At 37.7% G+C, this 27,150-nt stretch overlaps 1 protein-coding gene across 8 annotated transcripts in view; it reads right to left on the bottom strand.

Annotated features, from left to right (window-relative positions):
- Nucleotides 1–27,150, bottom strand: part of NIPAL2 (NIPA like domain containing 2) — a 70,360-nt gene that overhangs the window by 36,434 nt on the left and 6,776 nt on the right. For 7 of the 8 annotated variants that reach the window (XR_009053741.1, XM_057735160.1, XM_057735157.1 and 4 more), the window contains exons 2-3: nucleotides 13,522–13,590; nucleotides 12,195–12,366 (exon numbers count right to left, since the gene is read on the bottom strand). The exons of the other annotated variant lie outside the window; for it this stretch is intronic. Coding sequence is in view for 6 of the 7 variants with exons in the window: in XM_057735160.1 (XP_057591143.1) it covers nucleotides 12,195–12,366; nucleotides 13,522–13,590 (241 nt within the window). In the remaining variant the exon portion in view is untranslated. The remainder of the gene's footprint in view (nucleotides 1–12,194; nucleotides 12,367–13,521; nucleotides 13,591–27,150) is intronic. 8 annotated transcript variants of the gene reach the window in all.

Here is a 27,150-nt window from a genome sequence, read left to right on the forward strand (position 1 = left end):
ACGTAAATAAAAGTGTCGGTGGGATCTCCTGCACCTGCTGACCCTTGCCATAGTTAAGACCCTCTTTCCCATCACCGATGCTACTGAACCCTCAGCCTCACCACTGTGCCACGCCCTAGGCCGATGGGGTAAGTTAAATCTGAGTTGTTCCTCTTATGGAATCATGAGTGGAGGCATGGGAACCTCCAAATTTGTAGTAATACCAAAACCAAAACCAAAAACCCACAACATAATTTGTATTTTAAATATTTGACAAAAACTATTAGCTGCATTTCTTGTTTTCAAAAGCAAAAATACAGAAAGAAACATCATCACATAATCTCATCATCTAGGAAAAAACCACAGTTAATATGTTTGTGTATTTATTTCCCTTTGGTTGAGAACAAATTGTAATGCAAAATTTCTTTTCTCAGTTTCCTCAGTTACTACATTACAACTTGCCATGTCATTAAAAATTCTTCACAGATATAATTTCAATGAGTCTGAATTATAATCCATTAAATCAGTTAAATTTGAATGTAACTATACCTGATGTTTTGGCAATTGATTTAAAACAAAATAAAAAATTCCCACCAGAAACCCTCATTCAGGATAAGCTGGGATCCCCATATGTTTTTTCCATCTTTTTTTTCAACCTAGCTCTCTCTCATTCAAGTTGAGCTATGTCATTGCAAATTTTTCCTGAGTAGGTTATTTACAGGAATGGAGGTTTCACATAGAATAAACAGAGCATGGGAAATGTCCACCAAGCATGAGTTTAATTGTGTGGTGTGGCTTTAAAACATTAAAGCAATATTTTCTGCAGATAAATTAATGTATAGATATGTAGCCCAATACATTAAGAACTGAGTTTGGGACAAGCATAAAAATGTATGAAAAATTCCTATTTCAGATTTGGACCAAATAATTCATGGAAACTAATTTCACATGTTATAGCATTAGAAAAGGTATAAAAATCAAGACCTCATTCCCAACTCCCATTACTGACTTCCTGTGTAATTAGGTAAGGAATGTTTCCAAGCAGAGGAAGATAGATTAACAATAAAAAATAGGTGAAGTATCATTACACTAACAGGTACCAAATGCATTCCATTATAACAATCCTTAAGATGACACGGCAAAGGATTCCAGTAAGAAGGGAGACATTGCTTACATGCAATAAGGAAATTTTAGAGCTAATAGGAGACACGGAGATAATTTACTCTAGGTTCTAAACTTTATAATTGGGAAACTGAGGTCCAAAGAAACTGTATATTCACTGATCCATCCATCTAACATTTATATTATAGCACAGCTGGAACCAGCATGCATATTTCCTTATTCCAGTCCAGAGCCTCTTTCTAGTATATGACACTCCATATCTCCCTTGGAGTAAGAAAGGCATCTTTCCCTTCTCTTCTTGTTGTTAAGCCACAATTTCATAAATAATTTCACTTTCAGAAGGAAGAGGGAAGAATGTTACGTAGGAGATAATTTCAATGCTAAAAGCAAAAAGGACATGACCGGTAACAATATACTTGAAATATACTGTATGCATCAAATTATATCAATTGCCATAAAATAGTTTTATGAAACATAAATATGCTACCTTTACTTTCTGAAAGAATTTATATATCTGATGCATTTTTGTAAGTTTTAAGAGAACATATGATTTTCTACAAAATTTTTAGATAAGAGAATAAGGTTTTTTATCTAGCAAAGTAATAAAAAACATTCTATTAAGATATACCTACTTATAATTCATTTATCTTGCAAAACATGGTTAAAATAAGAGCTGTGCTGAGCAAAAAGACAGTTTCTGAGCAACAGCTAATAACATGACTTCTAAGAACAGAAGTAAATTTTTAAAATGAGAAAAAATAAACTGAAGTGCTCCCATACACATTTGCAATCAGAGATCTGTCAAACTCAACCTTGTCTAGTTGTTGCTACAACAACAACCATGGCCTAATAAATATGTACAAAGGGGGAAAACTATCACACTTTTATTCCTATAGTAAAATTTAATATTTAAAAAGAGTATTTCAAGATCAATAGTTTAAAAGCATTAAAACAGAACACACCTGTAACATTAACTTATGGTTACCACTGAGCACTCATTTCAGCACTCACAGTTTTGTGTACATTTTTAATGCTTTCTTTCTATTTATTTATTTATTTATTTATTTATTGGCTGCATTGGGTCTTCATTGCTGTGTGCAGGCTTTCTCTGGTTTCGGCGAGTGGGGCTACTCTTTGTTGCGATGAGTGGGCTTCTCAGTGCGGGGGGCTTCTCTTTTTGCGGAGCACGGGCTCTAGGCACGTGGGTTCCAGTAGTTGTGGCATGTGGGCTCAATAGCTGTGGCTCACAGGCTCTAGAGCGCAGGCTGAGTATTTGTGGTGCGTGGTCTTAGCTGCTCTGTGGTATGTGGGATCTTCCTGGAGCAGAGATGGAATCCATGTCCCTTGCTTTGTCAGGTGGATTCTTAACCACTGTGCCACCAGGGAAGTCCCCTGTGTACATTTGTGTGTGTGTGTGTGTGTGTGTGTGTACATTTTTGACTACAGGCATATTTGTGCAGAGGTTCATGAATCCTTTTCCATCCTGGGCTTCATAGGACAGGGGTCTACACAGAGAGTGTTCCCAGGCACTGGTCTACACAGTGTGATCCTTCACTGGAGCTAAATCATTACACAGTGAACACAGTGACCCCAGAGGCATTGTGGCCCACGATGATCATAATGAATTAGAAGGAAAAAGAAAAAGGTAAGAGGTAGCATATGAAAGATAACATAGCAAAATTCGAACAGTGGTTACGGAAAAAAAAATAGTAGGAATACTACTGTAAGAGGAAAGGACAAGAGAAGTTTTTTTCCTAGTATTTTCTTTGATGCAAAAGAGTGCTCCCATGGGGGAGTGTATTAAGGTAGTCACTCGACCTTCATCATAATACTTTACAGTCAGGAGAATCTCAGGAACAATTATAATGGACTGACTCCAACTGGTGAGTCATCTACAGTCTCTTCGGCCATTAAATGTCACTTGGTTTAGCAACCAGAATGGAGATGATTTCCCGTCCAGGTTGATGAAAGGAAACTTGGACATTCTGATTCGGATTTCCGGATGAAAACAGGTAGAGGCCGAGCAAGATGCCCATGGCTTCAGCTGAACCAGGTCTGTGTATGGGGGAGGTGTCAGTTCCAGCGTAGACATGTGCCCTACTGAGCTCCCTAATGCTTCCTGATTTATGTAGGAACAAACCTTAGTTTGTTCTTCATTCACCTCCACTCTGACATCACAAGACCTGGCTGTAATTACGGAAGAGTTACTTAGCATAATGTGGTCAAGAGTTGGCGTACAAGAATTCAGATAGGTTGTACAAACTTGATTTAGATTATCTTCTATAATAGCTACTAATGGGGATTAGTAAACCAGAAGTTAAGCATCAACTTTCTACATGTTAGCATTTAAACTCAAGGATAGACTTTTACATGTGAGTTTAGATTTTTGTGTCTGTAGAATAATAGGTAAATTAGCATTCCTTTTTTTCAATTTTCAACATTAAGTTATATGTGCACATTTTACCTAATTCTCTTTCTCTGCAAATAATAATTTTTTATTAAAAATAATAATTTAAAAAATTTTAAGAGCACAGAAGAAACTTCAGTAATTATTTAAATGTGTTATGGTATGGCTATTTTTAAACGATTTTGTTCACATTTATTTAGTTCTATTTGTTACCCTTTTATGACCACTTCTAAAAGGACAAATTTAACCCAAAGTTTTAAAAATCAATTACACTTTACTTAAATGTGATTATAGATATGAGATTCTTATTTGATTCAGTTGGAAAGAAAAAAATCCTTTGGTCCACAGGTCACAAACTCAAATGCCTCCAGGGGCCGTAGGTAATCCCCTAAAGAAGAAAGAATAATGAGGGTGGTGGGCTGTGGTGATGAGGGGCCATGGGGCCATGGCGACCTGTGTACACAAGATCAGTGAAAGGCGACAGCCAGAATTCAGCCCCCGCCAACTGCAAGTCCAGGGTTACCAAATCTGATTTTGTGTATTATTATCCAATTTTTAAACATGGGAAATTAATTTGTATTTTTAAAAAACATTCTTTGAGCCAAACAAAACACAGCAGTGGCTAGATCTGGTCTACAGGCCACCAGTTTGTAAACTCTGATCTAGTCCGCAAATGAAAATTTCATCAATTTTCTTGCCTGGATATTCAATTTATTGTTTAACCTCGATGATCTGAAGAGAAACCAGGGTATATGTTTGTAACACAGGAAAGTAGAAGACAAAGCAGTAAAGAAAGCACTCTTTTATAAAAAAAAGAACCCATGACATGAAAAGAATGTATTTATATAATAATGCTACAAACAGATCCTCACACGTAAATATCTGGCTTGTGGTTTCTGACCACTTATAATGGCAGCTTTATTGTACTGCTAAAAAAGCAAACCACAAAGGCACTTTCATGTCAGTCACAATCTAGCTTCAAACCCATGAACGCGCTGAGTGTGCTCACGGGCTCAACCAACTCTAACCGTTTTGAGGCACTGACTGCTCCAGAATGATCGTTCCCCATTAGCTGTAGAATTGGAGGGGAAAATTATGTCAATTACAATGAATTTCACAGACCTAGGATTCGAAAATCTGAGGATATGACACTTTGAAAAATGTTTCTTTACAGAGAGAAAAGTTGTCCCACCGTCCATGTTGGCAGGAATGAAAGTGTCCAGTAATTCATGTTAAATAAAAAATTGCTAGAGGGTGTGGAGAAAAAGGAAGCCTCCTACACTCCTACACTGTTAGTGGGAATGCAAATTGGTGCAGCCACTATGGAGAACAGTATGGAGGTTCCTTAAAAAACTGTAAATAGAGTTACTATATGATCCAGCAATCCCACTCCTGGGCATACATCCAGACAAAACTATAATTCAAAAATATACATGCACCCCTATGTTCACAGCAGCACTATTTACAATAGCCAAGACTTAAAAGCAACCTAAATGTCCATCAATAGAGGAATGGATAAAGAAAATGTGGTATATATATACAATGGAATATTACTCAGCCATAGAAAGAATGAAATAATGCCATTTGCAGCAACATGGATAGACCTAGAGATTATCATATTAAGTAAGTCAGACACAGAAAGACAAATATTGTATGATATCACTTGTGGAATTTAAAAAAAGATACAAATGAACTTATTTATAAAACAGAAATAGACTCATAGACATAGAAAACAAACTTGTGGTTACCAAAGGGGATAGCAGGGGGCAGAGGGTAGGAGAGAGAAATTAGGAGTTTGGGATTAACATATACACACTACTATACACAAAATAGGTAAACAACAAGGACCTACTGTATAGCAAAAGCAATTATACTCGATATCTAGTAATAACCTATAGTGGAAAAGACTCTGAAAAAAAATACATACATATATATATTATATATATATATATATACACCAAACTAAATCACTTTGCTGTACACGTGAAACTAACACAACACTGTAAATTAACTATACCTCAATTTTAAAAAGAGGGAAAAATTGCTATTGTCATTTATTGAAGATAATGAAACTGTAGGTAACGTGCATCATTTCAAGTGAGGAAATTTACCTGGATTAAAAACAATAATCTTTTCTTTTCTACATTTTTCTTGACACACATTAGTGATTAAATTCAAAGGACTCCCAAAAAGTAAAAATACTATCACTGGCAGGATTAACTCTATAGTACAAATGTAATAGCGCATTACATCATCATTAGCAATTTCTTTAGAAATACTCTGTGGCATTCTCAAAAAATAAGGATGGGCGGAAAAGATGTTTCAAACAAAGTTTTTTAGGTTTTAGGAATGCTCTCAGGGGAGAGTGCATGAGCAGATATAAAATGAGAACTTCAGATATTTATTCCACACATTTTATTTAGGCTGGTTTTGGGACAAATGTGCTAAGGCAGACAACCCAGCAAGCCACCAAGAAAAGGGGTATTTTCTGCATATTTCCAACATTAAAATAAACTTTTGTGTAAAGTACCACTATCACAGGCAGCACGTGAGGTTTAGAGCTCCAGTGACTTCACCCAGGCTGGCACTGAGCACAGGGTGCTGAAGGGCTGAGAGAATGCACAGCGTCGAGGTTTGTGGAACGCTACAGGTCACTCGCTCGTTGGCCTGTTTGTGTTTTCTTTCATTTGTTTCTAATAAAAATCTTGGAGAACAAAGTTTCTGCTTGAGATGACTTCTCTGGAATTCCAACAGGCCTCACCAGGGCTTTCTGGCTGCGCTATGACCATCGTTTAATGGAATACAGACACATTTCAGCTTACAGCTTCATAACGGCACACAGAAACACACGCAACAACATATATTCCACATCATGAATTTCAATTTGAGCAAAAGCCAGCATGTTAGGGAAAATGAGAGATGGAAAAGACTTACCAGTCATCTGTCTCATTCTCTCCTCATTTTCTCAGTGCAGTCAGCTTTCCAGCCTTAATTCAAATTAGCCCAGTCACAGGGTGACTACTTCTCTTAGGAAATTATTCCAGGGCCAAGGAGACCTCACTGCTATTAATTTTATCATTCCATACAAAATTCCAAGTGTTTGATCTCATATAATTCATCTCAAATTTAATCCACTTATTACTCACTTCTATTCATCTTGGCAGTAATTAAGTAAAATAACAAGGTTGTGTCTCTCATACAGTACCTGGCATAGTGGATGCTCATTCAATATTAGTTTCTTACCTTTAACTATTTCTAAACTGTTGCCTGAATTTAACTTGGAAAAAGGTGATATATTCTCTGAACTCTTTTCTAATTACTTTAAATCAATATACTCAGAGGTATAGAACTGAAAAATGCCCATCACATTTTATTTCTCCCTGCCCCTGCAACAATCTCCCTTCATATCCAACTCCTTTGCCACCCCTAGACAAGTCAATTTTATATTGAGAAAGTATAACCTCCTTAATTTTTTGTGGCTTCAATTCTTTGGATTATTGATAACTTAATTTTTAATCAGCTCTTAATGCTTATGCAAAGCATAGATCATAGCCATGGGGATGAGCAGAAAAAAGAAAACATTAAATGTAAGGTCACACTTTGTAGATGCACATGTAATCTAACTCAGTCTCCCAAAGGACAAGCTTATAAACCTTTACATATTTACAGGAGTGAGTATTCATGAGTTTTTTGCAATGAAATATTTAACCATTGTGTTTCATCAGGAACTGAAATCTTTTAAACAACACCCCAGAACAGAACAGAACACTTCTCTTCCAATACCCTAGAACAGAACACCCTAGAATATCCAGTCCTCATTTTATTAAAATTCAAATTCAAAGCAATTCTGTGAGGCTGTATTGTGTGATTTCCTATGCCATGCTCTCCTGGAAAGAGCAGACAGCAGGCAACACACAGTCACCAGTCTCCTGGGTCTCAGTTGAATGACCAGGATGAACATTAAACAGGGCATTGCGAGCATGAGAATTGCCAAAGGGGAAGTATAAGGTCAAGGCTACTACATACAGTTGAGCAGGCTGTGCACTGCACAAACACACGACATCTGAGGGAGCACCACCCACATCTCAGATCCTGGTGACTCGTATACTTCTTAGGACAATTTTCTGGCAGATGGCACCAGAGTGTCCTGCTCTAATCAAATCATTGTATTACAATAATTTGCAGACAGACAGAAATAAAGTATCATGAGAAAGGCTGCCTTTTTCTAATTCACAAAAAGGCACCAAATAGATAAGAGGAGGGCCCATGTAGGGTGCTTAGGGGGAAGAGAAAGCCTGTTTAATTTAGTATAGAAGCCAAGAAAGGCCTCCTGGGGAAGAGGAACAGGAAAGATTAGCAGTAGTTTAAAATTTTATTACAAACTCCACAGAATATCCAACTTATTTCTTTTTACTGGATTTCTGGTATAATAAATAGTTTCTCAGAAAACACTTTCTCAGATTGCAGTTAGACCTGAAAGCCTCTCTGAAGTTAATTAGCAAGTGAACAAAAGTGCTACGAAGCCAGAACAAGAAGACGCTGCACGCACGTCTCAGACTGCTATGTTTTTCCTTGGACAAATTTCTGTATCTGTTTTTTAAATGTATTTGTGTTGGTACGTTATTTGGAAATTTTGGTATTTTCCAACACGTTTTGGCGGGGTGGGGGGGGGGTGGTATGTGGAGGAGTCAAGGAGTAATTACTGCTTAATGGCTGAACAAATGAGCTGTGAACAGCCTACCTTTCTGCTCCCTGAGAATTAATTACTGCATGGAAAGGAACAATAAAAAGCATTTCTTGAAGTGGTTCATCCATTTTAGATACTCTAACCACCAGCCATCTTCAGGCGCATGGAAGTAAACTCCCTTATAAAGAATAATGCACTTTGTTTCTATTTAATAATGATTATAAATCACAGTGACAATGCCTAATTGTCACTGCACTATGTATCCAACACTGTTCTTAAATGTTTGTGTTTACTCAATTCTTCCCCATGACAACTTCTGAGGTAAGAACTATTTTTATCCCTATTTTATAGATTAGGGAGCTGAGGCATAAACCCATCGAAATAACTTGCCCAAGGTCACAGAGCTTTTCAGGGGCAGAACTGAGATCTGAATGCTGGCAGTGTGGTCTTAGAGCTTGTGCTCTTCACCATTGCACTGCCAGGTCTTATTGGGAAGAATATCCAGCCAAGGCTTTAGACGAAATTGAAGAACCATCCCTTAAGCTTTCTTAATTAATGGAAAAACAAACACACGTCAACATGTAGAATTAACCATACTGCCAGTATAGAACCAGCATTTTAATCAGAATAAGCTTTTGCAACTATTACTCACTGAGGAAGCCCTTCAGTGAGAAAAGGAGGGTAAAAGAATAAAGCGATACAAGGATACAAGGGCTCTGACTCTCTTTCTCCAAAAGCTGGGCCCAGGCCTGGGCATTCAGATTTGCCTGTATACCAGGATCACTCTCCATTATCCACCCCCTACTGCAGGCACCAGCTAGTTATTGACCCTGTTTGAGTCTCTAGGATGCTGTGACTGCTTGTGAGCAGTTTTAAGAACTCCCTAAAGGGTTTTCTACAGAACTGTTCTTCCTTGAGATGCTTCTTATAAAGGCATCTTGTAGACAATAGGTTTGGGAAAGCTGGCGTACTGCATGCATCTGCCTCTGAAAGACTGACAACGTGTCTGGCCCATCCCAGGGCCTCAAGAAGTCCTCCACCAACGAAATCTGTGTAACATTTTAAATCCAATATTGTGGAAACCTGTTTGATTACAGAATTCTTTGTTTCTTAGAACACCTGTGAAACCATCAGTAAAACTAGTGCTTGAGAAATGCTGCCTCCAGATAAGCATGTCAGTGTAGAGCAACAGGACACACACAGAGAGGGAAAAAAAGAATAGAAAGGAAGATGGTTTGAGGCAGGAATGTGGGTAGAGTGTAAACTGAAATATCCATGGTGCTTACTGTAGTGCTTCTTACATGCTAGTCCTAAAAAAGAAAAAAAAAAAAATCTGTTCCATTGAAGTATACAAAGGGAGCAGGGATTTTGATTATGTAAGACAAAACAACCAGGCTGACATATTAACAACCTGGGTGTAGTGAGATGATGACCCGCACAGCATCTCCTTACTTCTGGAGAAGAGAAAAGGAACACAGTGTGTTGGTATGAACCAGGCTGCTCAAGAGAATGAGGAAGATGGAAGAAAGTTCCTTCACTCAGACTTGAGCTAAAACTTTTAAAAAACTGTTCTGGACTTCAATTTTCTTTCTTCGTTTTTTTTTTTCCTTTCCTTTTCAAATTTCGAAAGCCACAAAAGACAGCAGAAAAGCCAGAAAAGGATATGCAATCTCTCATGCAACAGATATTATCTTTTTTTTTTTTTTAATTCAAAGAGAGGTTTGATTTCTTTCTTGAAGCTCCGAAGAAATAACAGGGAATAGTAAAATGTAGACACTCTTCTCCCTCATCTGTAGACACAGCTGTAAGATGATGTATTTATTAAAAAGATACTTCCCTCTTTGCTTCAAGTTTTCTAGAGTTTCTAGAATCTTTATAAAGAATCATAAAAGTGGTAGGGGATTGTTCTGGAGAAAATCCTCAATTATCACCATCCCTTACCTACCCACAACACTTCACGAGCTCTCTGACCCGCTTTCTCCAAAACTGGACCTAAATTCAGTGACCTAAATTCAGCTCGGGAGTACTGTGGGAATATCATTTATGAGTATATATCACTGTTCGCAAAAACTGTAAAGCAGGAAAAGATTTGTGTTTGAGGTTATAAGGTTACTTCTTGGAATCATTTTAAATGGGCAAAGAGGGAGGTTGCTAAAAATGTTCTAAAGTTGAAACATTAATCCAGGCTAGGAGCAGACAGAGGAAAATGATCTGTAGCCTTGAGAAAGGTCCATCTCCACGTTTCAAGGTGGGCAAACTGCCCCCTCCCCACAGGGAACCTGGGGAGGAGAGGACACCGTCCAAGGGGAAGGTGGTTAAATTTAAAACTTCCTGTTATTAATGAGAGCTCTGAGCAAGTCACGCCAAGAGAGGCAGCTTCACAGGCATCTTCACTGAAGGTCTGTGAGGAGTATCAGGGCTGGCCCTTCATCTCTGGCAATTTCTGAATTCTCACTTCAGGTCCCAAGAGGCCTGGTTAATATTTCATTTCTGTGAAATCTCTGGTCTTTATAATAAAACCAGCACATCCCCCCTTCTTTGTGCTAGTTGGAATGGTTTGTGTTTTCCTCGTTCCCAGAAAAAATGTTTCCCAGGACTGGGGGACTCGAAATAAACGGAGAATTTTAGTACAATGTGGGGCACGCAACCCTCCCCCAGGCATCTGTTTGATCTGCACGGACACGTTTGTCTTTGGCTATTGCATGGAAATTGAGCAGGAAGCAGAATAAGAAACGAAACTAAAGATCAGCTCTAAGTAGACAGTCACTATGAAAAATAACACAACATTTTCAGAACAATTGGGGCCTATACAGGTCCCAAGGTGACAATATAACTATATCTTTTATCTATTATTACTCAGATTTTGAGAAGAAAAAAATATCCAGAATGTCTGTGTATGCCGTATGTGCCGTAGTAAATAGAAGATAAGATACACTCAAATTACTGACTTTATCTGAATATTAAAAATGTCAAATGATTACATAAATTGTGTGCCTATTCACAGTAGGGTGATTTTAACTGAAAAATTTCTAGAAAGCCAAAAAAGTGTTCTTTGCTAACTATTCTACTATTGTACATCATGAAAGAATTTTAAATAAGATATTTTAAATGATTAAGAAGGGGAAACTACTTTCAACACGAAATGATTCTCTTTTAGTATACATTATTTCAGTTTAAACTATGCTTTTTAAAAGAATATCACAATTTTTAGGAGAAATATTAAAATTGGGATATGCAAGCACACATTATGCCTGATTTAGTTGCTACCAGACAACAACCATCAACTTGTTTCTATTTCAATGAAGATTCCATATTCACAGAAACTTAGACACATGCTGTTTCCATAGCAGCAGATAAAGGGTGAAACTCAAAAGAGTTTATTGATTTCAACACGGCTTAGAAAATTTGTTCTCTTTTTCAGCAGTAATTTTTGCTTCTTTTTTTTTAGTCTTTAGCAACATCTCATACTCTCTTTTCTAAGTATATCTAGTAAGTCATATAAATTTTGAAAGTAGTATAATTGTGACATTACTGTAAAATTACACATTCTTATAGTAATGAATAACAAATATTTAATTCTTAATGTAAAAGAGATGCTAAACTATATGCATCAGACATCTAGGACTCTAACTACATGTAATGTCAGTTTAACATATGAATTAAATATAACATTCTGTTACAAATGCTTTAAGATAATTCATTAACGATTAAATAGCCTGGTATCACATTTGCTGTTACTGTTAATTCACTGAGATGCAGACACTGGGAACCCGGCTTTTGAGCATAAATGTTATAGCTACAAGTTTCTTCATGGTTAATGGGGCACCAAGACAGTGAATAACTGAAACTGGTAGTGTAATTGTTCCAAGTAAATGTGCTCAGAAAACAGGAAACAGATTTTTTTTCTTTTGTGCATGTGTTGTTTAAGTTGTATGTGTTTTGCCCACTTTTCTGATCTCTTAAAATTTCTATTTGTCAAAACACAGAAAAATGGCTCACCTGTAACAGATATACAGCCTAACGGAGCGATGAGAGTAATGGGGGCAAATCCGTAGGCTGCAAAGTTTCCTGTCTCCCCCACGGCCATCAGTATGGCCCCGCCCCACCACAACACGCTCTTGAAGTAGGGCCGTGGGCGTTCTTGGTGTGCCAGCTGAAGATGCGAATATTTCTGCAAGTATATCAGAAGGTAAATGAGAAAATATTTCCACCCAACTAAAACTTGCCTTGGAATTTTTGGTCCTATAAAATAACTTCATGGCTTTTAAATTTATTTGCAGATTATTATAGAGCAATTATTATGGTTTTCTGTTTGTTCCAGACATATTAACAGAAGTGACTCATACTAATATAGCATTTTATAGTTTAAAGGGTCTTCTTACATATTGCTTAATTTTCATAATAACGCTGTGAAATAAATATCATTATTATTATCCAAAGATGGAGTGTGTGTTGAGGAGTTAAGTGACTTTTTAGTCCACCACACCAAAATGCTTCTTTTAGATTGTCAAAAAAATTCAGATGCCAAAATAAACATTACTGAAATAAAGATAATAAATTACTAGAGAAGCACCTTTGGAAAAGGGATTCAAATCTATGAGTCAAAGTAGCTACCACAATCAATGTAACAAGGCCAAAAGCTCTGGTAGCAGAGGGTTGGGATGGGGGAAGTTATTTATATCTGGTCTGAGTATTTCTTTGTATTGGAAACATATGAATTCCTGAAGCACTGGCCCTTAAATAAAGTCCTATTCCCCTGTTGATTTTTTTTAAGTTTTATTATGAAAAAATTTCCAACATACACAAAACTGAGAGAATCGTGTGCCTGTCACTCTTCCCTATTGATTTTCTGATAACTGAACTTACTTCCTTAAGAAGTGTGTACAATTCTAGATTACTTTACATTTTTTTCTTTAAATTTTTTTTAAAATTTCAGAAGTTATTTAGAAAATAATAAAAGTACTATAAGAAAATGTAGAACATTAAAATAAATCTTGACTTATGCCAAGGTTATGAACATCTTTCTAAGTGTGGTACAAATTCATAGGCATCTTGTCTGGGATACACAATACTATTAATATTAAGAGGCCCACAAAAACATTTAATTTCTTTTAAAATAATAATAAGAAAAAAATGGATACAATCCAGCCTGGATTATATATTATATTACATACAATCCAGGCAGTCTTTATATCAATGAGGTCATAAAATATACTTTCTTTAATGGAAGAAAAAGCCCAAAAAGGGAAAAGTGCCTGAGGCTTGTTAAAGTCATAATGTGTCCCTGGATCAAACTACAGAGTTAGAAAAATAAGCTTCTTCTTACCTGAATATTTAGGGAAATGCTGATTACCAAGTTTCCTAAAATGGCCAGCAAAACTCCAAAAAGGTGAATCTATAAGAGAAAATGTTTTCTTTAAGTGGTACATTAATTGGCACTTGTAAGATATTTACCAAAAGAACTATGAAAATTTAAGTTGATACATTCTTTCATTTGTTCATTCATTCAGCAAATATTTACTCAGTACCCATTTGCCAGGGTCATTTGGAATGTGAATAATGGTTTTATTAGGATTAATTTTTCACTTTAGTCAAATTTATTTTTTAGAACTAGTTCAGTCCTTCACTGAATTCTCTAGATATCTGCTTCATTCATTAAAATAAACAGTTATCAGGTTCTGACTTTTTCCCAACAAGATGCTTCTATTTATCCTGTCTGTCAATTTTCCTTGGCAACCCCTCTGTTTGGGGTGTTCATTGCCTCAAGTATGGACTATGTAATTTTTAATTTTTTCTGTTCTCCCTCTTCTCTTTCTCTTAAGATATCCTGGAAGACTGTGGTATGAAAGAAAGATCATTGGCTTTGGGATTAAAGGATGAATCTGAGATTCAGATCTGCTATTTTCTAATAGGCTATCTGCGCAAGCTATTTCAGCTCCCTGGACCCAGTAGACAGGGGTTTTTGGATGAGACGTTTCCAAAAATCCCTTCATCTCTAAAGTGTTATGAACTCCATTGGAGACAGGCTAAATTTTCCCACTAAAACTCCCTTGGTCAAGAACCCACAATGTCTCTCTACAGTCAACTACCTCAAATATAAAACTACTGTCCCAGCCCCCCATAATCGATCCTCATCCTGACCAACCATTGTCCACAGCACACCTGGCTCCCGACTTCTCCAGTCAGATGTCATACTTTGCTCACGTTGTTCCTCTCACCTAGACAAAGCATCTCCTTCCCTCAGCCCGTTCCAATCAGACCTCATCCTTCTGGCCATCTGAGCTCCACCTCCTTACATCCTTCTTAGACACCACAGCGCATCTTTACTTTCTCAGACATGTCACATGTATCATTAGGCTGTATAAATAGATGACAAATTCTCTGAAGGAAGAGAATCATGTCTTAGACGTCCATTGGGTCTTCTACATCATCTACTATACAAAATGAGGGGCTTAATAAATACTCACTTGAAAAAAGTATATAATGGTTTAAAACAAAAACTACTGGGGTTAAAAAATAAGTTTTGACATATTGCCCAAGATGTTTACTATAGATAGCATATGTATTATTTGATGACTTCAAAAGATGCATTTGCTGCTCCTATCTAGGTAAAAAGATGTGATGTCTTCTAGCAGTAAAAATTAACAATGATAGAAGGAATAGTCCCCCTTCTTCTATAGTACATAACCTCTAGCTAGCTTCAAATTCCAAGGAATTATTTGAATTTCAAATGAACATTACAACCACAAGGAACCCTTTTTAGAATGCAAAATGTCTTCGAAGTTTTAGAACTTTATTATATGTGCTGAAGTGAAATTCAGTATTTTTAAAAAACGAAGCAGAAAAGTTGAAAACCCATTTAATAGTTGACATATAATATCCAGAGTCTTTAATCAGTTAAGAATTTTCTTTTCCTAATAAAGGCAGTTGGCAAAAATTTTGATCACTATTCCTCATGGGGAACAACTATATCATAATATAATGTGCTATTTCCATGCTTTCGATTTACAATTGAATGCATTTGGCAGTAATCAGGAAAATAAAAATCAGAAGAAGTTTGGGATTGAATGGATAATTATGAAAATCTTCTATAATTATAAAAGTAAATTTATAGAAATAATTTACGTCAAAATTCTTTAAATGATTCACTGAGTAGCTTAAACACGACCAGGCCAAGTGCTTAGAAATTGATTAGCAGGATTTGGCAATGATTTCTTGGATATGACATGAAAAAGCACAGGCAACAGAAGAAAAAAATAGATAAGTTGGACTTCATTAAGATTAAAATCTTTTGTGCATCAAAGGACACTATAGCAGAGTGAAAGGCAACCCACACAATGGGAGAAAATATTTGCAAATCGTTTATCTGATAAATAACAAAAAAGTAAACAATGCAACTGAAAAATGGCCAGAGAACTTGAACAGACTTTTCTCCAGAGAAGATATATAAATGGCCAATAGGCACATGAAAAGATACTCAACAGCACTAATCATTAGGAAAATGCAAATCAAAACCACAGTAAGCTACCACTTCACCTCCATTAGGAAAGCTACAATTAAAAAAAAACAAAACAAAACAGAACAGAAAATAACAAGTGTTGGTAAGAACATGGAGAAACTGAAACCCTTGTTCATTGCTGGCAGGGATGTAAAATGGTATGGCTGCTGATCTTGTACTATATAAAAAAATTAATTCAAAATCAACCAAAGACCTAAATGTAAGAGCTAAAAGTATAAAATTCTCAGAAGAAAAAACAGGGGAAAATCTCTGTGACCTTGGATTTGGCCATGGATTCCTACATATAACACATCAAAAACATAAGCAACAAAGAAAAAAATAATCGGACCTCATCAATATTAAAAAATTTTGTGTCTCAAAGGACACTATCAAGAAAGTGAGAAGATGATCCACAAAATGGGAGAAAATATTTGGAAATCATGTACCTGACAAGGGACTTACACCTAGAAAATATAAACAAATCTTACAACGTGATAATAAGACAAACGACCCAATTAAAAATGGGCAAAGGATCTGAACAGACATTTCTCTAAAGAAGACAAATGGCTAATAAACACATTGAGAAGATGTTCAATGTCACTAGTCATCAGCGATTGCAAATCAAAACCACAGTGATATAGCACTTCATACCAAACAAGAGAACTATAATAAAAAAGTTAGATAATAGCAAGCATTAGCAAGGATGTAGATAAATCAGAATTCTCACACCCTGCTCATGGAAATATAAAATGGTGCAACCACTCTGGAAAACAGTCTGGCAGTTCCTCAAAAAGTTAAGCATGGAATTTCTATTTGACTCAGCAATTCCGTTCCTAGGTATATATCCAAGAGAAATGAAAACATATGTCCACACAAAAACGTACACAAATGTCCATACCAGTGTTTTTCATAACAGCCAAAAGTGGAAGTGACTCAAATGTCCATCAATGAATGAACAGATAAACAAAATATGGCAAACTCATACAATGGAATACTATTTAGCCATAAAAATAAATGAAGCACTGATATATGCTGTAACCTGAATGAGCCTTGAAAAATGTATGCTAGGTGAAAGAACCTAGTCACAAAAGGCCACATATTATGTGATTCCATTTATATGAAAGGTCCAGATAAGGCAAATCTATAGAGACAGAAAGCAGATTGGTGATTGCTTAGGGCTGGGAAGGCTGATGGGCTTGGGGATGACAGCTAAAGGCCTAAAGGCTGGCGGTTTCTTTTTGAGGTGATGAAAATGTTCTAAAATTGATTGTGGTGATGACTGTACAACTCAGTGGGTTACATACTTTAAATGAGTGGATTATATGATATGTGAATTATATTTCAATAAAGTTGTTATAAAAACTAATTTTAAAAACACAAAGTATTTACATTTTTTCTTTTTGCCCAAAGAAATAAAATGCTACAAACGTAACTAGCTCTGTTTCAGTCTCTTCTCCCTCCCAGGGGTAAGTAACTTTCTTTTCTGAAGTTAATATAGATATATTTCTTTCCATCCTCGATTTATCTTTATTATCATTATTTTGTTAACTCAATTTTTCTTTTTTATCTTTTTCATTTGGACTCAACTCATTAGCTTTTCTGTTTCTTTCTATCTAACGATATATGCACATAGGGCTATACACTTCCCTCTAAGTAGACCCTCTGTTTTAGCTGCTTACATAGTTTTGGCATGTACAGTTTTCTCTGGCATTCACCTCTAAATATTCTGATAATCTTATTACTTTTATCTGAGCCTTATAACATTTCAGAGGTGTGTTTTTAATATTTCTAAATGAATGGGGTGTTGATTATCACTTTATTACTAATTCTAATTTTATTGAGTTGTGGATAGAAAAAATGCTGTGTGTAGATTAACATTTGCTTTTGACCTAGTATACAGTGTAAATTGAAATTTGTTTTGTAACCTGGTAGTGTAGGGTCAAGTTTTATCAGTGTTCCATGTATGTTTGAAAATAAAGTATTTAATAAAAGTATTTAATTTAATTTAATGTTTGAAAATAAAGTTGGGTTAATATATTTTATATATTCTATCTATCCATCCATCCATCCATCTCCATTAATTCATTGCTCAAATTTTTGATACTCTTACTAAATTTTGGATTGCTTTGTCTATCAATTGCCTAGGGAGGTATGTTAAAAACTACTCAAACATGGATTTATCTATTTTTCCTTTTAAATATATTGAGTTTTGCTTTGTATGTTTTAAGACTATAGTGCTAGGTATATACAGGTTCAAGATTTTTTTATCTTCCCAGCTAATTTTTCCTCTTATAATTGCATATTGATTCTTTTCATCTCAATAATGTTTTGCTTTAAAATATATTTTATCTGATATTAATATAACATAGCTGCTTTCTTTTGGTATTTGCCACTTTCTACATCATTTTAACATTTCTGTGTCATATTTTAGTCAGGTCTCTTATACACAGAAAAAAACTGGATTAAAAAAAAACAACCCTGAGACTTTCTTTCAAATGGGGAGGTTAGTCCATTATGCTTTTTGATTATTAATATATTTTCATTTATTTCTACCATCTTTTTTGTGTTTGTCGTTCTCTTGCTTTTACTTTGCTTTCTAATTTCTCTTTTTATGAATCCTGTTGAAATGGTTGAGTTTTCTTTATTCTTCTCTTTCCCCTACTCTTCTGGCTAGAAAGTTACACATCTTATTCATATTCTTTTAGTAATTACTGTTAAATGTTTTTAACTTTTAATTTTGAAATAATTATGGACTCATAGTAGGTTGCAAACAAATGTCCAGGTAGGTCCACGCACTCTTCCCCCAGCCCTCCCCTTGATGTTAACATCCTACACAACTACAGTCCAGTATCTATGGTTCTCTCTAGCCTCTCTACGTGGAGCTCCTCTTACAAATATGTTGGACTTTTAATTCTTGTTTCCTAAAATAGCACTCATATTTTCCAACCCTCTTTGTACTGAGTTATGCATAATTTCCTCATTCAGATCTATCTTCAAGTTTAGCCTTTCTGACCTTCTTTTGAATTGTCTTTTTTTTTTTAAGATTTATTCTATTATTTATTTATTTTTTTGGCTCCATTGGGTCTTCGTTGCTGTGTGCGGACTTTCTCTAGTTGTGGCAAGCGGGGGCTACTCTTCATTGTGGTGTGCGCGTCTCTCATTGTGGTGGCTTCTCTTGTTGCAAAGCACGGGCTCTAGGCACACGGGCTTTAGTAGTTGCAGCGTGTGGGTTCAGTAGTTATGGCTCACAGACTCTAGAGTGTAGGCTCAGTAGTTGTGGCACACGGGCTTAGTTGCTCTGCGGCACGTGGGATCTTCCCGGCCCAGGGGTCCAACCAGCGTCCCCTGCACTGGCAGGTGGATTCTTAACCACTGCAGCACCAGAGAAGCCCTGAATTAAGTCTTTATACATGCCTATCAGTACATATATTAAACTGTACTATAATTACTTTTTACAAGTGCATTTCCCCTCTAGACTATAAGCTCCTTGAGGGCAGAGCTGTGACTTATCAACTCATCTTTGTAACCCTAATGACTAGCACAGCTCTTTGGCATAGAAAAGTTGTTTATTAAATGCTATTTGAACTGAACTACTCTCATATTGATTATAAACTGTCTAGAAACAGTAAATTTTGACTTTTGGCCCTAGGAAGATCTCAAACGGAGTATTTTATAATCAGCTGGGGTTTGAATACAGCAAACACTCAGTTTCATGAGAGAACGAGCTTGTCCCCGAATTCAGATTTCAACAATTAAGTATCCACTAGTGTGCAACAGAAAGCTGCCTGCTGACTTTTAAAATCTAGTTAATTCATATCTACTAAAAGAACAAGAAATATATAGGTATAAACCAGATGTCAGAAACTGTTTCCTGATAAAAGGGACATACCTCACTTACTGTGTTTCACTTTACTGCACCTTACAGATACTGCAATTTATACAAATTGAAGGTTTGTGACAACCCTGCATTAAGCGAGACAGCGCCATTTTTCCAACAGCATCTGCTCATTTCGTGTCTCCATCACATTTTGGTAATTCTCACAATATTTCAAATTTTTTCATTATCATAGTATTTGTTGGTGATCTATGATCAGTGATTTTTTTTTAACCTTTTATTTTATATTGGAGGATAGCTGATTAACAATGTTGTGTTAGTTTCAGGTGTACAGCCAAGTCACTCAGTTATACACATACATGTATTTACTCTTTTTCAAATTCTTTTCCCATTTAGGTTGTGAACAGTGATCTTTGATGCTACTATTGCAAAAACATTATGACTCATTGAAGGCTCAGATGATGGTTAGCATTTCTTAGCAATAAACTTAACAAAAAACTTAACTAACATTGTTTTTTGGACATAATGCAATGTGCAATATAATTGCACATTTAATAGACTACAGTAAGTGTAAATATAACTTTTACATGCACCAGGAAACCAAAAAATTCATGTGACTCCCTTTGCTGTGATACTTGCTTTATTGCAGTGGTCTGGAATTGAACCTGCAGTATCTCAGAGGTATGCCTGTCACAGTATAAACTAGTCTATCTTCGTCTCTGTTTTTCTGAAAATTTACCTAATTATTCAAGGTTAATTGCATGCTCATTAAATTCATTTTACACATACCTCTAAATGGTAGTAATTCAGTAAATCCTCACTAATGCCCCTAATTGTTTGGGAAGGGAAGGTTCAAATTTGTGATGTTTCTAAAAAAGGTGGTTTAATTATCTTCAAGGACACAGAGTAACTTGAGGTAAGCACTGCTAAATGCCATTTCCAGTTCGAGGCTCTGGTAAATGTGCTTTAATGACTACAAAATCCACATGTACCATCAGAGGTGTCATTTGCATACAGCAAGCAGCTCTTATAAACTTGCTATTTAAAGACGTCCAGTTTACGTCATTACTTTATTCAGAGTGTTACCTGCTTTCTAGCGTATTAGAATTAGTGGAAGCTTAGAGCTCCTCTCCTCCCCTCATCCCCTTTTCTCCTCTCTCTACTGATCTGGAGACTGGTGGTCAGGATGAGAGAACAGAGGGCCAGAGAAGGAAAGTGACTTGTGCAAAGTCACACAGCTAGATAGATACCAGGTAAATTTTGGCCCCACGGGACCCAGCTGTGTCTGAATCACCATTTCTTCATAGGCTGCAGTAAGTAACTGTCTAGCTAGTCAATGCTAGTTTACCCCAATTTTAAAATTAGCAGAATCTGTTTCTTTTTCTCAGTGCAAATACTATAAAGTAAAGATAATAGAAGGAAAGGTTGCTCCACATCTCAACAATGCAGTTAGAAGGGCAGACCACAGAAAGATGCACTTCATTTTTGCAGTGTTCACTCCTGTCACTACTGCAGCTTAATTTCTGGCTTTTCCAGGATGTCTCAGCAAATAGATAGTGAGAGCCACAGCAATTTATGGAGAACGAGGCTCCAAATATCAGCACGAATGAGCACTAACGATGTTTTTCTTTTATTTGGAATAATAATCTTCTATCCTACTTTTTGGTGCCAGAATGTTCTTTAGATATTTCACATAAAGTTATTGACCTATAATCCATGAATGGGGCAGTATGACCAGATGGTGACGGGATATGATAACAGGGATGTGTGGAATTGGTCATAGTCTGTCCCAGTTTGGGCTTTGAACTCAACCATATTTCTGGCACTGCCTTCAAAACATAAATTTGGAATCAGACCCCAGTGGATCTTGTATATGGTTCAAAAGAACCACAGATTCAGGGCTAGTTTTGAACACTGTTATAGTCATATTCAACTCATAGCTAGAATAATGCTATCTCCTGTTCCAGGCAGGGAAATATCCCTGAACATAGAAATGAGAGAGCCAGGTTCTAGTACTGGAAATACCACAGGTTAAGTGATTTAGGTCAACTAATCACTGTAGGGATGATCTTAAGAGCCTGCACCTGAAAGGGGATGATATGCCTGAGAAATGAACATTCAGTTCACCTCGTCTCACAGGAAACTCTTAGGAATGAGCTGGGGTGTTTTGCATTTGCACCTAGTAAGCAGGTAGACACAAATTTCACTTCCAGGAAGTTGGGAGGGGATAGGAGGACACCCAAAGTCTTAGCAATACATCCTTAAGTATCTAGGAGTGAAGACTCATACTGTGTACAACTTACTTTCAAATGATACATGACAATATAAAACAAAAAACAGAGAGGGAAAGAGGGAGAGAGAGGGAGAGAGAGAGGGAGAGAGAGAGAGGGAGGGAGAGAGAGAGAGAACACAAATGTTTCACAATGTTAACATATGGTGAGTCTCCAGGTGAAGGACATATGGTGTTTATTGTATTATTCTTCTTAATTTTCTACAGTCTGGAAAATTTTCAAACTAAGAAGTTAAAAAAATCTGTCTTATAGACCCAATGAAATTAAAGATAATATGGATTCATTGAAAAAGAGTTAAAAGAGGAGATAACAGGAAATAAATAAAAGAAAGAAATAACAAGGAAGCTGGCTGAACCAAGGAAAGAGATTAAGGAGAAACATAAAACCACTGCATGCCTTAAAACCACATGTAGACACTGCTTGGGAAAAAACATACAAGATGGAGGAAAAGGACACGAAATGGAAGTGATCAGAGAGAAGATGATAGATATGGGAGACAGACAACTTGACGCCCACATCGGATGCTATTCACTCAGTCATGCATCCATTTGGTATTTGTTCAGCAACTGCTACATACTAGGTCCTATTTCAGGAACTAAGGATGCAAAATATCCTTGAGAAGCTCAGAAGAGGTCGCAAAAGGGACCAATAACAGACTATCACCTGTGAAACCTATAATAGAGGTATACTCTACAGAACCCATAGGAACAGATAGGACAGAGTACAAATCTGCCTAGGTTGGAGAGTATATTAGCTTCCTGTGGCTGCTGTAACAAATTAGCACAAACCCGGTGGCTTAAAAACAACAGAAATTTATTCTCTCACAGTTCTGGAGCCCAGAAGCCCCAAATCAATTTCATTGGGCTGAAATCAAGATGGCAGGGCCACATTCCCTCTAGAGGCTCTAGAGGAGAATCACTCCTTGTCTCCCCCAGGTTCTGGAAGAGCTGCTAACATATCCTTGGTTTATGGTTAGGTCACTCTAATCTCTGTCTCTGTGGCCACAATGCCTTCTTCTTCCCTGTGAAATCTCCCTGAGTCTCCCTCTAATAAAAAGATACATGTAATGGCATTTAGGGTCCATCCAGATAAGCCAGGATCATCTTCCTATCTCAAGATCTTTAACTTAATCGCATCTGCATGACTCCAGTATAGCTGGACTGGAGAGGCAGGCAGGAGGCTTTTTATACCATGAATCTGTAGGTGGTGCTACAACACGAAGGACTCTAAACCAGAGAAGCATAGGTCTGGGTGTGACTTTTAGAAGACTCATCCTGGCTGCAGTGTGAAGGATGGACTAGGAGAAGCCAGACCGGGGAACAGGAAAACCAATTAGGAGACACTCGGGATCTCAGAGAAGAAGTAGGGGGAATGTGGAGAGTTAATCACAACAGGGCCATAGAGAAACAATATTCGTATTCATTGCAGCAAACATTGGAGAAAACCTGAAATATGTAATGCTTTTTGAGATTACCTAATGGGTTTAACTATTCTTACCACTAATCTCCTTTGCCCTTGTAGATAATTGTGTTGTCTACAATACTAACCCAAAGTTAAAACTATAATCCCATACATGAAAAAGAAGAAAAATTTTCAGTCAGGAACAGATTTTTAAGTTGTTATCTTGGTTTTTGTATGCTATAAGGTTATTGCCTTTCTATCCTGAGAAAATTTCATGACATTGGATCCAAATCTGGTGATTTAAAGCCAAGAGAAAAGGTCAGGGTTACGTAACACAGTATATCATTGCTATTCTACAAGCTGTCCCATGCCAATTTTTAATCAACCTTAAAACCTAGGCAGAAAAGCCCAGCATATTGCCTTCCTATACAATTAAGCACTATTACACTTTGTCTTTTCCTCGGGAACACATTTACTTACATAATTGTACAGTCATTATTTTAAAAAACTGAACTCCATTAAGGATAAGCCTTACTAAGCTTACTAAGATGTCACCATGGTTTTTTTTTTTGTTTTTTGTTTTTTTGGTTTTGAGAAAGTTAAGTTGCAGCAGAACAAATTTATGGGAAAAATGTAATACGATACCCTTTGGGGGCTTTTAACACTTTGTTAAAAGGAGAGCAGCAATAGTTAACCGAAGGTGAGATATCACTTAAGGAAATCTTAAACTTGGTTCTATTACAAAACAAATCAACCCCATTTAACATTGGAAAGGGGATCTCTGAAACAAGGAGGGACACACTGAACAGAGAGAATGCTATTAAACAATAGATCTAGATCAATATGAGGTCCCATAACTTTCAAATTTTGCAAGAACATATTCATAACAATAATTTAAAAAATCTGTTTCCCTTTGTTTCCAAAGAAGCATGATTGTGGGCTGCCTTTTGCAGGGCCAGCCCAGGGTTTGTGAGAGGCTTCCTACCCTAAAGAGGGAAACTTGGGAGCTCGCTGAATTACAGCTCTTTCCCCAACACCTGCTTGGGTTTCAGGAGTACATGTGCCTTTTGAGAGCAATGCCTGTCTTGAACTCTGGCTGTATTTTGCCAGCTCCATCCTCCTGGAGACCAAACTCTATGGTCTATGTCAGGTCCCAGCCACTAAGTGAGTTCCTGCCTCAATATGGGGGCAGGGATCATGACACTGCCACTCACTGACACACATCTGCCAGGCCACCCACCAGACCAGATCCTTCTGACATCAAGGCAGGAATCAAGTTCAAAGTTTCTACTCTGGGACCCTGTGACTTGGACCCTTCATTGCCTCTGAAGGGCTAGTCCTCACAGCCAAGATAATTTCCCATACCTCCCTCATAGCAAAGATAATTTCCCCCATTCCTGGCAAAATTCTCACATCCCATTGGTCCAGCTGCCAGGTTCCAACATACTTTATGATCAACCCACATATGATACCCATAGGACTCATTGATGGTGACTGTAATTTGGGTCTGCAAGTATAGTTCAAAAGACTAATAAAACGCTGTACATGTAACTCAGAATTATTCTGTACTTTACGGCTGTGGCAGCTGCCTGTAACATGAGGTCCACTCGTACCTTGTTCACAATCACTCATTTCTCCACGGCTGTGGCTCAGGCAGCCATATCCAAAGGCACATCACGCTATTTCCTCCTCTGCTTTGGCTCTCTGTATTTACAATTACGTAACTGCACTATGTTAGTCCCGGAAGTGCAATGGAAGCAGTCCATCAGATTATATAAGCAGGGGTAGCTTCACATCAGCCCTTCAAACGTTGTTTTCCAAGTATTTCTAAAGCAGTCTCTCTGACTCTCCGTCTGTATCTCTCTTTCACACACACACACTATACATTGTATAATGTATACGTGATATAATTTATGTCTGTCACACACATATATATGACTACAGTCTGAGGACACAGATTTCTTTGATATCACTACCCAACACTGTTCCACTGAGAAGGGCTCTCTGCTTGTGGTTTTTATTGAGTGGAATGTTGGTTGCATTTTGGGCCCTCACTGCTGACTAGCTGATCAAGCTTAATGTGGGCTGTGATGAGAGGGAACAGAGTGCTGCTGTCTCCTGAACAGCCCCAAAATAACCAGAGCCCTGCAAGTCCAATGGTTGAAGAAGAAATAAAGACCCCCCCCCAGAATTCACAGTATTCACCTCAAGCTTGAATGACGTATTTGCAATGCTGACATGGCTTATAGGACTTCAAACAGCATTGCACGCACATACCACACCTATCTCACCTAAACCCACTAAGCTTTTAGGAGATCCCTGTCGACTGAAGAGAAGGTTGCTGATAGTACAGAAATCGCTAAGCAGGTAGAGGCAAGATTGAAACTAAGCAAGGGACACTCACTGCCTTTGCCAGCAGATACCCTTTGACTTTTCCATCAGTAGGAAAGACAAGAGGCCTTTCTAGAATTCCCTTTTGGGGGAGGGAGTAGGGAGGTGGATAAGGCTAGAATTTAGAAATAAGTCACTGCTTCGAGCTGATGATATAAAAATACTTCAGAAACTTTTAAGGACATCGCTGTTCAGGTCCACCCACAAAGACAAGGCTGGCTACATACAGGCGACTTTTCGGGGGCTGTTCCTATGAGGTAGGATGCAGAAAGTGAAGGTCCCTGATGAGCTGGGAGGGATGGTTGCCGAAGAAGACAGTAATCCACAGGAGGAGGACTCAAGCCTACCCCATGGGCACCGCTGTTAGGGCCACGTGGTGCCCCTCCTCCTGGCTACAGGTCCTCTTTTATTCAGCCCTCCCCAAGGGCTCATGTTCTTTGGGTCTGGCGACTGGTACAGGAAAGGACATGGACCTAACCTCATCTAGTCAGACTAAAGTCAGTGTATTTTCAGTGACTGAGAAAGTCAAGCTTTCCTGGAAGTGAAACGCAGAATGTAGGCTGGAGGGGTGAGCCTGCAAAAAGTGGAACCAACAGCCCTGAGGGACAGAAGTTGAAGAGAAGAGTGATAACCCGAGTGTTTGCCACGTTGTCGGAGCCTGTGGATCAAGGCTGGTGTGGGCCCAGAGTTCTTCCGGTCTTCCACGTCATCCAGACTTATTAATTTCCTCTATTATTTAAGCCAGTTAATGTTAGGTTTCCTGCAACTCGCAAACCAAATCCTCTTAACTTACAAAGCGTTCTTGGTAGGGAAACCAAGTTCAAAAGCCAGAAGAGAGACGGACTCTTGTTGCAAGCTAAAGAAGTCAGGCCAGTGGTCCAAGTTACTGAAAGGAGAAAACGATTGGAGAAAGTGAGGGCATGGCTTAGGAAACCAGTGCTGGGGCTGTTGGCAGACCTCGAAAGGACCTGCCATGGCCAGGGCGGGTCTCTGAAGGAGATATGCCAAGACAAACACAATACTTGGTGAGGTGTGGAGCTCATGACCAAACATATGTTAGCCTGTGTTTACACAAGCCTGTATTTACTCCAAATCTCCTGACGTGTGCCAAAGATGACAGGAGACCACGCTGGGAGTGCCCAAGGGCTGGGCGAGTGAGAGTGATAAGGTGAAACAAAATGTACAGGTGTGTACATGCTGAGAACTAGGTGGAGGGGAAGCAGAGTATTATCTGCCAGCCTCCAGGCAATTAGGATGCTCTGGTGGACCAAAACAGACTGGTGAAGAGCTCTGACTTTATGTAAAGTGTAATTCTGTTGGACGCAACACACGGGGCAGGTTATGAAAGGTATAAACTGAATAGAGGGATGTTGGACCTTCAGAAGAAAAAAACCCAAAAACCAAAAAAACTCAAGCTAAAATAAATAGTCTTAATGCTAACGCTGCATGAGCCTTCCCAAGCTGGGGTGCTGGTCCTGCCGGTTGGTTAAACTACAGTCAATGTCTGGAGACAGCATCACACTACTGCCACCAAAACCT

The sequence above is a fragment of the Hippopotamus amphibius genome, chromosome 5 (genome assembly GCF_030028045.1).
Source record: "Hippopotamus amphibius kiboko isolate mHipAmp2 chromosome 5, mHipAmp2.hap2, whole genome shotgun sequence".
Taxonomy (NCBI): Eukaryota; Metazoa; Chordata; class Mammalia; order Artiodactyla; family Hippopotamidae; genus Hippopotamus; species Hippopotamus amphibius.